This window comes from Corvus brachyrhynchos, unplaced genomic scaffold (assembly GCF_000691975.1).
Source record: "Corvus brachyrhynchos isolate BGI_N302 unplaced genomic scaffold, ASM69197v1 scaffold334, whole genome shotgun sequence".
Taxonomy (NCBI): domain Eukaryota; kingdom Metazoa; phylum Chordata; class Aves; order Passeriformes; family Corvidae; genus Corvus; species Corvus brachyrhynchos.
The window spans coordinates 2,556,372-2,570,609 of NW_008238316.1; the positions used below are offsets into that span (position 1 = coordinate 2,556,372).

Here is a 14,238-nt window from a genome sequence, read left to right on the forward strand (position 1 = left end):
CCAGGGCCTGCCCACCCTGCCAGGGAACAATTCCTTCCCAATCTCCCATCCAGCCCTGCCCTCTGGCACTGGGAAGCCATTCCCTGTGTCCTGTCCCTCCAGCCCTTGTCAAGAGTCTCTCTCCATGTTTCCTGTAGCTCCTCCAGGCCCTGGAAGGCCACAGTGAGGTCACCCCAGAGCTTCTCCTCTCCAGGCTGAACAATCCCAGCTCTCCCAGCCTTTCCTCCCAGCAGAGCTGCTCCATCCCTCTGCTCATCCTGGAGCATCCTCTGGACTCATTCCTGGATCCCAGGCTCACCCAGAGCCAGAACTGGGCACTCAGCACTGCCCCCAGCACTGAAGTGCCGTGTGGGGTTGACATCCCATATCCTGCACTCTCCCCCTTTCCCTAGCCCAGCATTGCTGCTGTGCCTGAATCCCTGCACCCTTGTGTCAGACCACTGTTCATCTCCTGCTGCTTTGTGATACAGGGAAGAAGTCCAAGCAGTTCTTCAACTGTTTTTAACCTCCCCCTCCCATTTGGTTTTAAGATTAAATTGAGACAAACTCAGCCCTGTGGCAGCACCCAGCCAGCATTCCAGAGAGCAGGACAGCAGGGAGCTGGCTGAGCTTGAGGGACACTGTCACCAGCCCCTGACACCGTGTCATGGCAGGGCTCCAGCCCTCCTTATTTCACTTTATTTTCCTTTGCAGTGCATTTGGTTTTACATCGTTCTCTGTCTCCAGTGCTTCCCTCCCCTCACAGGCAGCAGAGCTGTGAACAGTGTCCCACCCCTGGGCTTTGAACAATTCCCTTTACAGATCTGGGGTCAATTCGTGCACAATTCATAGCATTACATGAAAAAAACTCAAGCTCTTGACTATCTCTGACAATAACTTCACCACAAAAAGCCATTTTTGCCACTCACATTTGTAACCCTTGGCCTTTATCGCGACAGAACGTTACAAGAATTCACCAGAACTGGTACCAGCAAGGACAGCACGTTGCTAAACCACATTAATAAGCCCAAAACCCATTCCCTCCTCTTTAAATTCACAGATCTGAGCATGGGACAGAGTCAAACATCACACAATGTGCCCCCCGTGCCTCAGGGCTGTGACACTTCAGGGGACGGTGCCACAGTGGGGCATCCAGAGACTGAGGGAGCAGCAAATCCTCAGGACAGTGCACAGGAGCTCAGAAAGCCACAGCTTCAGAGAGCTCAGAGGATGTGGGGCTTTAGGAAAGAGCAGGTGGGATTCTACTCTAACTGCTCACAGCAAGGGAAAACCAAAAATAAAACCAGCCTTCATTTAAAAAGCCTCCAAAAGCAGAATTCATAAAAAATTAAAAGTATTCAAACGTTTTTACAGAGTAGTTTACTATCTTGACTAAATGGCACCAGATTTCCAGTGGTCACGTGGAAGAAAAATCAGTAGCATTTCAAATGTTGCTTTGTTCTAGAAGCAGTTTCTATCCTGGCATTTGCTGCTAAAAGGTAGAAGTGAACTGAGTATCGAGGAATCTTTCACCTCTACAGCTTCTGATTTGGTTTGCTTCAGGAAGTAGAAAAGATTTTCCATACTCAAGTTATCTACAGATAATGTCTACATATAAAAAAAAGTGTGGCTATGTACAGGTCCTGCACTCACACACCCACTGTACACACACAGCCCATGCCGGGTCCTGCCCCCGCCCCAGGACCCCCCGCTCCTGCTGGGAGGCTCCGAGGGCTCCCTGGGGACAGCACACAGGCACTGGCTCTTGGTCTGGGCTGAATTGCTGCACTCATGATCTGTGCTTCCACTTCCAGTCGGAGTTGCAATAACTTAGAGGTTGTTGTATAAAAACGATTGCAGAACAGAACTCCCTCTGCCACCCCCGCTCCCGCCCCCTGACATTGGTTTTGCTAACTGATTACAGAAGTCACACTAAATCCCATCAGGAACTGCAAACACACTCTTTTCTCTTAATCAAACACGATCTCCATGGCCAGGTTCTGCATGGAGACATCCTTGGATTTCCTCATCTTCTCGATGGCCCTGTGGAGATCCTGCTGCTGCACGGGCCGGATCTCATCCTCGTCGTGGCTGGGGAAGAGAGGAACAGCCAGGTGAGGGTCCAGGGGCTGTGTGAGGGCTGTGCCACCAGCCAGCAGCCATCCCTGGAAACAGCAGCTCGGACATGGAGCCAGCATCACACTGGAATCCCAGAACCACGGAGGCTGGAAAAGCCCTCCCAGCCCACAGAGTCCAAGCTGTGCCCAATGCCCACCTTGTCCCCAGCTGTCCCTGTTCCCTGGGAGCAGAGCCCGACCCCCCCCAGCTGCCCCCTCCTGTCAGGGACTTGTGCAGAGCCACAAGGTCCCCCCTGAGCCTCCTTTGCTCCAGGCTCAGTCCCTTTCCCAGCTCCCTCAGCCGCTCCTGGGGCTCCAGCTCTGTTCCCTGCCCTGGACACGCTCCAGCCCCTCCATGCACCCAGGGATGGCTGCAGGCGTGGCAGACACCAGAGGGATGTCCCAGCACCGTGTCACCCACACTGCAGCCTGGCACTAAGCAGAGCAGCAGCAGGACTTGCTGGCTCAGGCCACCTCCAGCTTGGGCACCTTGGGACAACCACTCGTATTTTCAGGCCAAAAGGAATGGCAGTAACTGAGTTGTGAGGGGTTTCTGTGTACAGTGGCAGTGGGGCTCTGTGTGACCCTGTGCCCGTTCCCAGTTCCCCGGGGGCAGCTGTGAGTGTGCAGCAGGCCGCACGTACACGTCCTCCTCGCAGGCGTTGTTGACGTACTCCCGCACGCAGAGCAGCGCCGCGTCGCGGCACATCTCCTTCAGGTCGCTGCCCGAGAAGCCGTCGGTCTCCTTGGCCACCTGCAGCAGGTCCACGTGGCTGTCCACCTGGGGAAACCTCGAGGTCAGGCCACGGACACTCCAAAGCCACCGGCTTCGCTCACCATGACAAGCGACAGTCACCTCCACGAGTTTTCACCCGCTCTGAGAGCATCTTCCTTTGGCATTTTTGGGGAGCTGAATTATTCCCTTACTCACACCATTAGAGGAAACTGATGTTTCAGCTCTGCCATTGGTTGAAAACCCCACCAAAACCCCACCCCAACCCCAGCCATCACACTGGTATATCCTGTACTAACCCCGCTCCCACACGGATCTGCCTGGCAAAAACTGGGTCCCCGGAATAGTGACCCATTTTCTCAGGAGCCCACACAAGTCGCTCAGAACTCTGTTGTCTGGACACCTGTTCCTGCTTTACACAGCCCCAAACTGGGGGATTTAGAGGCAAAATAATGTGTCTAACTCGGTGCACTGGGTCAGGCTGAACCCTTGCTAGCCAAGACCCCACATTCGTTCCATCTCTTTATGGAATTTCTGATTCCTTTCCCACCACGTGCATCAGTATTTCCTTCTCAAAAAGTTAAAGGCAAGCCTGTCCAATAAAAGGCTGAAATTCTGAGGTGACTTCTTCCAAGAGGGAAACTATTCCATGGTTTAAGGCAGGCAAGGATAAGGGAGGGCAGGACTCCTCCTGCCATGTGAAGTCTGGGCTTGAGAGATCCAATTCCTCTGCTGTCGGATAACCAACACAGGCTGGTTTTTTTATCTCCCTGAAAAACTTATTTGTGTGGCTGTGGTTCCCTGCCAGATGCTGGTGAGCTGCCATTTTTAGGCCTCTTCAAAAAAATTTAAGTTGGTTTTACTAATAAATAATATTGATTAGGTTGGAGCTCAGCCTAGAGACACTTTGCAACATGAACTTGAAGGCAATTAGTGCTTCCGACTAAATTTGGGAGGAAGTTCTGATGACAGGGATCCCATATCCTGCCACAGACACTTCCAGGTGGGCTCAGACCTACTCCTTCCCCTCTCCTCTGAAGGAAACTTGAATTATGGATCAAAAGCAGTGCTGTCAAAGGAAGTCATTCCTCCTTTCTTGACTTGTGCTAAGGAAGAGTTAAAGAGCAGCATCTGCTCCCTGCTTCATGAGAGCTTGAAATTTCCTTCCCTGATCTGAACATGATTCACCTCCACCTTTTTTAGAGAGAGAAATCTCTTCTCAAACAAGCAAATGACTCCAGAGAAATGGAGTCACTGCTCAGAGGGGGTGATTCACCACACAAGCCAAGGCTGCTGCTCTGACGAGGCTCCTGCTTACAAAGGAGCTAACTGCAGGGCTTTCATGTGAGGCCACACCTAAACCCACAAAAGATCCCCAAGTTCTCACCAGAAATGCCCTGGCAGATCATCTCAGCCTCCCTGCAAGGCAGGCAATTCTAAAGCTCACGTTCTGCAAGGCCAGAGCTGCGCTGGGGGCAGCAAGGCAGCCATGAGCCGCTCATGGGGGCTACTCACATTTTCATTCTTCAGAATCAGCTTCAAGATCGCCTCTCTTTGCTTCAGAGCCTGAAACAGAAGAGACTGAAGTTACCAGAGGACAAAAATAAGCACTTGTGACATGCCAGGGCTTTGAGTGCCTTCGGTTCAGCCACACGAGCTGCTCCCTCGCCCAGGACACGTGACACACGCTGAGGAAACCTCTCTGGTGGCAAATTCAGTTCCACAGGTGATGCTTGGGAAATTCTGAACCAGAGAAGCCACCCACTGTGCGTGACGAGGTTACTGAAGAAGCAGCTGAGTCCTGAGCAGATCCTTCCTACGAAGGTCAAACACAGGCAACAAAGACTGGGGTTTGTGCCTGCCAAGCCTCCCTGAAATCATTAAAAGGGGAAAAATTCCCCCACAGATAATCTGGCAGCTGAACAGTTGCTACTCTGTCCCAAACCCCACTTCTTCCATTTCCCTCTGCTTTGCAGGTAATTTTTTATGAGTAATTTGGGGCATTTTCATCTCAAACTCAGTTATAAAATCTGCAAGGCTTTCACTCCTGCCTGTGCCTGTTCCCAATCCACAGCACACCAATTATTCCACCTTCAGCAAGAGCCATGGCCAATCTGGGCTGATCACAAAACATAAAAACAAGAGAGAAGCAGGAAGTTCATGGCAGGGCTGTAGTGGGGTGAGGAAAATCTCTTCCTTAAATGACACCTCCTGTGGTTACTCTGATCCTGGGAGAGGGAGCCAATCCCTGTGATGTCCCAAGGCACATAACTCATCCTTCTAACAATGGGGCTGGATAGAAAGACACAACAAAGAACTCAAATCCACATTCTTGCCCCCCACTAACTCAAGGAATAGCTGGAGATGGAGTGTGTGGAACAGGTATGGAAGCACAGCAGTTCCCAGGTTATAAATGCTGTTTCCAAAGGGATCTACCCCCATGGAGTGAAAGGCAGTTCCAGCAACACAGGCCTGGGAACACAACTCCTCTCTTGCACAATCAATGAGAGTTTTTCTCCTCCACTTTGGTCTCTGAGTTTCAGCAAAAAATGGGTAATAATTTCTGTAGCCACAGGGAATTCCGATAGCCACGGCTGAACCCCCGAGAACAGCGACACAAAAATGTCTGGTGACATCACCAGGTGTTCAAAGGCGACTTAAATTCCTGGAGAAGGATGGCAAGAGCAACATCTGGAGTAAGGACAACCTTGTGACAGCTGCCTAACTGATAAGGAACTTAATAACTGGGGCATAAATCACATGAATGGATGGATCATGGAATGGTTTGGGTCCTTAAAGACCATCTCATTCCAAGCCCATCACAGGCAGAACAAACCTGGGTTTCCACACTGTCTGCTGTGGAAAGGCCTGAGCAGGACACAGTTACCAACAAGCCCTTCCCAGTGTGCAGCATCCAAACAGCTCCATTCCCAGAGGACAAGGGCAGGGCTGGGAAGGTCACGGTGTTGTTTCAGATAAAAGACCCAAGAGATCAAAACTTCACCTTAAAAAGCCGAGTTATGGACGTGCTTCAAAAATCCCTAAAAGCAGCTCAGCAGAATGCAGCATTTCCTGGAAGAAAGCCCCCAGAGCTGTGGATTTCCCTGCTGGGCAGGCAGCACTTACAGGCTGGTTGATGTGGAAGCGGGTGGGCATCCTCCTCATGATGGCAGAGTCCAGGTCCTGGGGCCGGTTGGTGGCTCCCATCACAATCACCTGTGTGACACCAACGGACACCATTGAAACCAGTGCTGGGAAACGTCCACAGACTGGGAATTTCAACACCAGCCACGGGATCTCCCCCACTTTATCAACAGCATCGACATTTAAAGAAGTTCCATAAAGGTTTCCTGGCAGTGATCTCAGCAAGGGCAGCTGGAGAGAGCCCTGGTGCCACAAACACTGCCTGGGGGGAGATTACTACACGAGTCCAACTTCAAAGTTCAAACCCTAAGGAGGAACTTAAAACTTCTGCTTGTGCTGTCACTTTTAGTTCCTGGTGGAATTTGAAAGGAGATGTTTCGGGAAGGTATTTAAAAACGTGGTGGTTTTGTGCTGTGCTGAAAAAAGAATCACAGAAGGTTTGGCTGGGAAAAGACCTTAAAGGCCATCTTGTTCCAAGCCCTCCATGGGCAGGGACACCTTCCAGGAGACCAGCAAGGCAAGGGGTTCACCTGGCAGCTTTCATGTGCACTCATGTCTTTATTGCTTTAAGCATTAAAGAAAGCATTCGGTGACCTACAGGTGCCCTGGGCAGCAGTGGGTTAAAGGTGTCCAAGCCAAGCCCAACACCAGCACAGTGTTTACCTGGCTGGAGCACTCCAGTTCTTAATTCTAGAACAAATTTGCTCCCCATTCACAGCAGCCTGGTTTCCCCATTTGTTACTCTGAGCTGTGTACACGGCAAACACCCGGCCAGGAGAGTGAAGAACGTCAGGGTGATTAATCTGGGCTCCGGGGGTTTCCTGCCTCGCTCCTCCGGCCCTCGGGCCAGGCACAGCAGCTCCCAGGAGCGCTGGCCAGCGGGGCTGCCGGCCGGCAACCCCACCCTGCCACCTAGAGGCACTGCCATTGCTGGCTCGGGGATCATCCACGCTTCGCTGGGCGGTATTTTCAGCCAAAAGGCACATTTTTCACCCTCCCGGAGTTCCTGCCAGACTCCGGATCTATCCTCAGCAGGTTTAGCCCACAGCTGAGCGTGGCCTCCAGGTGGAATCAACACATCCACCTCAACACTTACAATTTCCTCCAAGCATTTGGGATTCTTGTATTTCTTGCAAAAGCCAAATTCCGCTGAACTTGAGGGACCCCAAATTGTCTTACTGCAGGGAATGAATAATTTCATTTGCTCCAAGGAGTTGTCAGTGTATTGGGAAAAAAGGTGCTTGGTAGAGGATACTGGTTTCCAGTGACGGGTTCATACCAGTGGCTCTTGACTAACGGGAAGCTTTAAACCTCCTCAGTTTATATATATTCACTGTCTCACGCTCATTTTTGGGAAAAATCAGCTGAAAAACATCTTTAGCACTAGCTTGGGAGAGGAGGAAAAGCAGATTTTACACAGCAAGAACTACTGGATGTCAGTGCATTGGAAGTTTATGGAAAAATACACGTAAAAAGGCTGAATATGTTCAACTTGGAGAATAAACATCCTTTCTAAAGGCTTTAAAAAGATCATCCCAGGTGACAGTTCAGAACCATGCCATGGAGGCTTTTGGCTACATTCAAGTCATTCAGAATTCCAGAATGGTTCGGGATGGAAAGAACCTTAAAGCCCATCCCATCTCATCTGAAAATGCCACTTTGTGATTAAAACCAGAATAAGCACAAAGCCAATCTCGTCAGGAAGAACGGTGATCTGTGGACACGCCTCCCCTCATTCCCATCACTGGCAGGTGACGCCCTTTGGCAATCCCTGCTCCACGCGCTCTGCCGCTGCTCCCAGGTGGCTCCCAGGCGGCTCCCTGCACGGTGTCCCAGCAGAGGGAAGCACATCCCTGCTCCCAGCACCCTGAGCACTCACCTGGCAGCTGTAGTCGGTGTCCAGCCCGTCCCACAGGCTCATGAACTGGGCTTTCATCATGGCTGTGGCCTCGTGGTCGGTGCTGGAGCGGTTCCGCAGGAAGGAGTCTGTGCCAGAGGAGGGAAGCGGTCACTGCCAGTCCAGTTCCTCATGGCTCACCTGGGCTGCTCTCTTATCTTATAAATGCATTTTCAGTCACCAGTGTCAGCAAACAAAGAGTGCTGCTAAGGGTGAGAGCAGCCAAGTGGAATCGCCCCCATTCCCAAGCCCCCTTTTAAAGGACACTGCACAAGTGTGCCCACCACAGGAGACTGCCCCACGTCTCGTGCTCCAAATTTTCACCTTCCTGGATTCATGGAAGGCAGCCTCCCCTCCTACTGTTCAGCTTTATGAAACTACTATTCCAGAGCTCTGCTAAACCCGTATTTTATCTCCCAGGATGTGCCCTGACAGCAGAAGCACTGAAGTGTATTTGCTGCTGGGTTTCCTCATGAACCAAAAATAAGTAGGAACTCGTTTTACTTGTAAATTCCTCCACTGCCACCAGGAGAAAAGACACTGTTCTTCCTAATGTGCCACCATTACTTTACAGTCCTGTTTCTATAACTTTTCTCCTTTCTCCAATCCTATTTCTCTTACTGAGCCCTCACTCTTTTTAAGGAGATGACAGCGGATCCATACATCACTGAACCTACAGTTAAATGTCACTCTGCTATAGCTACTGATAAAAAAAGAGATTTTTACCTATTTCATCAATAAAAATGATGGATGGCTGGAGCTTTATGGCCAGGGAGAAGACAGCAGCAGCCAGTTTTTGGGATTCTCCATACCATTTATCGGTCAGCGTGGAGGGCTGGAGGTTGATGAACCTACACCCGGCTTCCTTGGCCGTAGCTTTGGCAATCAGGGTTTTTCCACATCCAGGGGGGCCGTAGAGAAGGACTCCTGGAAAATTCACAGTGTTAATGCTTTGGTAGGACAGGCCTGGGGGTGTCCAGGCTCGTGTTTGGTCCAGGTCTTAAAAGGTAAGAAACCAAACCAAGGAAACACAGTCCCGTCAAATCAGAGGTTTTAAGACAATCCCTATGAAATCACAGCTCAGAATATCCAAAGAGAGGAATGGTGAAGCAGAGAGGAGACATTTGAAAGATGAGTGGTTTATTGTCCCTGCCCATGGCAGGGGGTGGAACATCATCTTTAAGGTCCCTTCCAACCCAAACCATTCCATGATTCCATTTTATTCCATTTTATTCCATTCCCAGGACTAGAAAGGTTACATAAAATTAACCCCTATTCATTTCCTGTCAGCATCTGACAGGCCTTGTTTATAGCTACCCTCAGTCCTTCTAATAAAACTTAGCACAGAGGAGTGAGAAAAAGAAAAATCCAGCCCAAAACAGACCCCACAGACATTTTAAACAAATTACCCACTATTAAACATGACATCTTGTATTATTTTTAAAGTTGCCACAGTGCAAGAATTGACAGGAGTGTTTTTCTAACAGAGTTGTAAGGAAAACAATTTAAAGAGCAACATTCAGGCAAAAGAGCCCAAAACACAGGGAATTATTAAGGTTTTTCTCTCTGTTTATGTGAGTGATGACCACAAACATCGTTGTTCTGAAGCAGTGACTTCCTATTAACACACAGCACAAGCCACTCATGGAACTGGGGAGCTGCCCGAGCTGGAAAGTCTGCTTTAAAAAGATAAATAAAAAAATCATTTTTTCCTTCAGCTTATTAGATCATGGCATTCATGTAATTTTCCAGACAGCTTCGGTTTGTGACTTAGACAGAAAGTAGCCTGGAAAAACTAAACCAGCTACCAAAGTGCTGCATTTTCCATCCCTTGGGACAGAGGACTGAGGTGGTCACAGATCCAGGCAGTCATTAAGAGCTCCAGAAATCAATATTCCAGGGAACAAAGCAGTGAAGATGAACTTGGGTGTTTTGTCCAACATTTTAGGTTTAAATTCTGCTTTTTTTCCTTTTTTTCTTTTTTTTTTTTGCAGTAACATACAACAGACATGGCTGTAAGGAGTTCAGCAGATCCAACTTCTGCTTTCCTGTGGAAAAATTCATCTGCCACCTGCCAGTTTCCTCCCTGCCTCAACACTGTGTAACCCAGCTCCAGAGAGAATCAAGGGATCTCCAGAGGAAAAGTGGGATGTCTGTCTTGTTGAATGATAGGAATTTCTAGGAGTGTCAAAGCTGTAGAGCAGAGCTAGAGCTCAACTCTGCCAAAGGACAACATGGGGTGTAAAGAGAATAAAAATGACAATTTAGGCAGTTAAAAATGCAGGATACGTGGATTACAATGGCCTGGAGTGACAGGACAAGGGGAAATTGCCTCATGCTGACAGAGAGGAGGTTTGGATGGGACACTGGGAAGGAATTGTTCCCTGGGAGGGTGGGCAGGCCCTGGCACAGGGTGCCCAGAGCAGCTGGGGCTGCCCCTGGATCCCTGGCAGTGTCCAAGGCCAGGCTGGACACTGGGGCTTGGAGCAGCCTGGGACAGTGGGAGGTGTCCCTGCCCATGGCAGGGGTGGAACAGCATCAGCCTTAAGGTCCCTTCCAAGCCAAATGATTCCCTGATTCTGTGATTAGTGCACCAAAACGGACCATCAATAACCAAAATCCAGTTACTGCTTCATTACTAAGATGAAACTTCTTCACCAAAGCAGGAGAAGAGGGAAAACCTGAGGGTTTTCCCTGGCAACATCCTAATGGTGCACTTCAGCCTAGCCACCCACTTCCTCTTCCCTTTCTGAGGAACTGCACCTTTTGTTTTTTAAATAGCAAGGTATAAATCCATCACATTCCCTTCCTACCTTTTGGGGGCTGTAAGAGCCTGGAATTCTCAAACAAGTATTTCTTCTTGATGGGCAAAATGACAGTGTCCTTCAAATCTGTGATGACATCATCTAAGCCTGCAATATCACTCCAGGTGACCTGAAAGGGAAAAACAGTGTTGGCAACAACCAGCACCGATCCTTCCAAGGAAAAACGCCCACCAGCTTCAAAGTAGTGCCTTGAAAATAAAAGGGAGAACGGGTTAAAAACCTCAGCTCTCAACGATGCAGTTTGAGCTTCCAATCACAGGAATATTTGCTGCGTGTTTCCACAGATGTGTCAATAATGTAACCCAGAGTCCAAGGGAAATTTTCCAGGTCTGAGGAGCAGGAGGAGCAGGGGAGTTGCTTACATGCATGCTGAGCGGGTCCACCAGGTGGGCAGCAATGCTCATCTCGTACTCAGTCAGCTTGACATTCTTCACTCCTATTTGCTTCATCAGCTTTTCAGCCTGGGGAAACCAAACACCAAGAAAACCGAGGGAAAGAAATGGAATGCTGCACTCAAAAATCAGCTTTTTTAAAGAACTGCTATTTGTGGTTTGAAAAGCTTCTCCCGAAGAGGTTAAATCTTGTTCTAAGCAGAAGGTTCTGCTGTTTCCTAATGACTTTGTTGTCACTTGAGTGAAACCAAGTCAGATGTCTCAGTTCCCATCAAACAAGTGTTGGGGCCTTCACGTGCCCAAATCCACAACTCCTCTGTTATGACCTAAGAACCAGCCAAAACAAACCTTGAAACACAGAGTGTGCCCCCCAAGTCTCCACAGCACTGGGAGAGATTCCTGTATTTTCACATGAATCCAGGAGAGATGAATGTCTTTTTAAACTCCCAGAAGCCAGTCAATTTCTAATATGTATTTGGTGGGTTTTCCCTAATTTACAAGGAAAACTCATCCACTGTGTCAACACACTTCCACATTTCAGTTTCTACTCAAACTTGTGGTAAATCCAGCGAGGCTTTGGGACAGTGCAGCCTCTTAGGTAACTGCTGGCACTGGCACTCATTGGGAAAGCTGGTTTTCAACTAAAAAGCTCATTACAGAAGGAAAACCACCCAACACAGATTTAGGTTGCTCAAAACCTGTGAAATTCTTGTCAGTCAGAAAAAACCAAAAAAAAAAGCTGCCACATTTCCAAAGCAAACCTTTAACTTTTGGTTCTGGACTCCTCTAAAGCTTTTCCAGGGCACAAATCGTTCTAGTTCAAGATAAGGAACGAGACTTTTCACTTTTTCCCTCCCCTTTCCAGGGCATTTTGACTGCTGATGGAGGTCTCTGCCACTAAGTTGCCAGAAATGCAGAGCTTTTAAGTTCAGAATTAAGTTCTCTCTGCTCAAGGTTTTCAACCAAGAGACTGATGATTTAAGGCCACTGCTGCTCAGCAAAGTTGTCAGAAGCAGAAAAGGCACCAGGCCCACAGACTGGGTGAAAATCAGAGCCAACAGCAGCCTCCAGACCAAGTTTTGCCGCAACTTCAAGCTAGAAATTGTCATTTGTTATAAAATTGACATTTATTACAAATTGTAATTTGTTATAAAACACAAGCCCTGAAAGGACCAACAGCCTAAGCCCTGACACTGACTAAAAAACTTCAGCTTCCCATCAGCCCACTCCTCCATCCCCCTGGAAACACCTACCTGCTTCTGAGCTTCCACTTTCTGCTTCCTGGTGGGGTCAATGGCATCCACCATCCATTTGATGGTGAAATAGGTCACGGCCCCAAAGATGGTCAGCCGGAAGATCAACCCCACCACCTCGTTCCGGCTCAGGGGCCGCGAGAACGCCTCAGCGTGGACCATCCTCCTTCCCAGCTCTGAGGGGCACAAGGGAAGCACAGGGAGGCACAGAAAGGAGAAAAATCAGAGCTGAGAAAACATCTGCCTGGTGTTTAAATGTTGTTTGATAAAAGCTGCTTCCCAGGGACTTCGGACAAGGGCATGGAGTGGCAGGACACAGGGAATGGGTTCACAGTGCCAGAGGGGGCAGGATTAGATTGGGTGTTATGAATGAATTGTTCCCTGGGAGGGTGGGCAGGCCCTGGCACAGGGTGCCCAGAGCAGCTGGGGCTGCCCCTGGATCCCTGGCAGTGCCCAAGGCCAGGTTGGACATTGGGGCTTGGAGCAGCCTGGGACAGGATTCTGTGTCCCTGCCCTGGCAGCGGGGCGAACTTTAAGGTCCCTTCCAACCCAAACCATCCTGGGATTCTGTGTTCACAGTGGGCACGAAGGTGACATTCCCGTTAAGAGTGACATTTTGGGACTGCTGCTGACCCAGGAAGGCTGAATCCTGGAGGCAGGGAACTCCATTCTTTAACCAGAGAGGTCTTTTCCCTAAGAGGAAGTTTACAGGAAAGGCACCCGACTGCCACATTAAGGAGCAATCAACAACTTGCATTTGATTAAAACGAGGTTAAGAGCTGGAGCCTGCACCTGGCAGGATGTATGGGGAGTTATTAATATCCCTGGAAACCTGAAAATGCTGGATGTGGCACGCAGCTATCCAGGGAAAAGCCTGACTGCTGCATGAGCCAAGCCCAGAGAGCACAGCACCCTCAATCTTGGGAACAAAAGGCACAGAGGAAAGAACTTTCCTAAGACACTAGACAAATGACTGGTAAAATCAGGGTCCACTTCCTCCTCAGCTGGCGGGGGGGATCTGCTTGAGAATCCCCAAATGACTCCTTGTGCACTGCCCCATTTTCCTGCTGCAAGGGCAAAACCAGCAGCAATTCCTTTGGCAGCTCCCCACACACACTGGCCACTCTCCAAACCAAGCTGGCAGCCAGGGCAGCCCTGGAGAACCCACAGCCAAATTCTCCCTGCATCCCCCTCCCCAGGGCAGCCCCGGAGCACCCACAGACAAATTATCCCTGAATTGCCCCTTCCTGTGTTATGTTCAACGCAAGGCCCTGCCACACCACTGATTCTGGAATGTGGAATCCCACTGAGGCTGGGATCAGGAGAAGCAGCACTTCACGCTGACCAACAGCCATCAACACCTCTCTGCTGTATCCCAGTTCGGAGCACTGAAACCACTGGGTCTGGAGGGTTTTTAACTCTTCGTTCCCTGTTTAGGCAGGTAAAAATCCAGTTTGTCACTGTGTCCATCTGCCTGGAAACCAAATTACATTTGCCTGCTTAGGCATCTAAGCAAGTACTCCAGAGCGGGAGGACTCCGTGTGTTCTCGTCAGCCTGACTTATTGAAATAAAAGGGCTCTGTAGTCACCGAAAACCTCCCCAAAAACCCAGCGCAGAAACCTCCTTATGCAACCCATGCCCTGAGCGCCAACCGCAAGGAAAAGCTTGAACAGGAGAGAAATTGAAGCGTAACCTCATTGAGCAGTCCCTGATAACACACAAACGCTAAATCCAGTAGGAACTCAGCGTTTCTTTTCCCTGAGGCGAGGACACCTCACTCCCGGCCCGCTGCGGCTCCGCTCTGCCCGTACAGGCGCAAAAGGGAAACCAAAAGCGGCAGCGGCGCCGCTTTCTGTTCCGCTCCGAGGGAAACTGAGGCACTGCCGGGAAACCCTGG

General features: G+C 49.7%; 1 protein-coding gene across 1 annotated transcript; it reads right to left on the reverse strand.

Moving 5' to 3' along the window:
* Window positions 1-639: 639 nt before the first annotated feature.
* ATAD1 (ATPase family, AAA domain containing 1) lies at window positions 640-14,058 on the reverse strand. The gene is made up of 10 exons (XM_008633281.2): window positions 14,035-14,058; window positions 12,341-12,516; window positions 11,058-11,156; window positions 10,684-10,804; window positions 8,597-8,797; window positions 7,853-7,959; window positions 5,956-6,045; window positions 4,345-4,395; window positions 2,741-2,877; window positions 640-2,070 (listed from the first exon to the last, which is right to left on the reverse strand). Exons 2-10 carry the CDS (start codon window positions 12,500-12,502, stop codon window positions 1,950-1,952), a joined length of 1,089 nt encoding a protein of 362 aa, XP_008631503.1. The 5' UTR covers window positions 12,503-12,516; window positions 14,035-14,058; the 3' UTR covers window positions 640-1,949.
* Between the last annotated feature and the right edge of the window lie 180 nt (window positions 14,059-14,238).

Coding starts and splice junctions, on each gene's coding strand:
- ATAD1 (XM_008633281.2), bottom strand. CDS start 12,502: ATGGTCCACGCTGAGGCGTTCTCGCGGCCCCTGAGCCGGAACGAGGTG. Junction 4,396..5,955: donor GCTTCCACATCAACCAGCCT/GTAAGTGCTGCC, acceptor CTTCTGTTTCAG/GCTCTGAAGCAAAGAGAGGC. Junction 2,878..4,344: donor TGATTCTGAAGAATGAAAAT/GTGAGTAGCCCC, acceptor AGGTTTCCCCAG/GTGGACAGCCACGTGGACCT.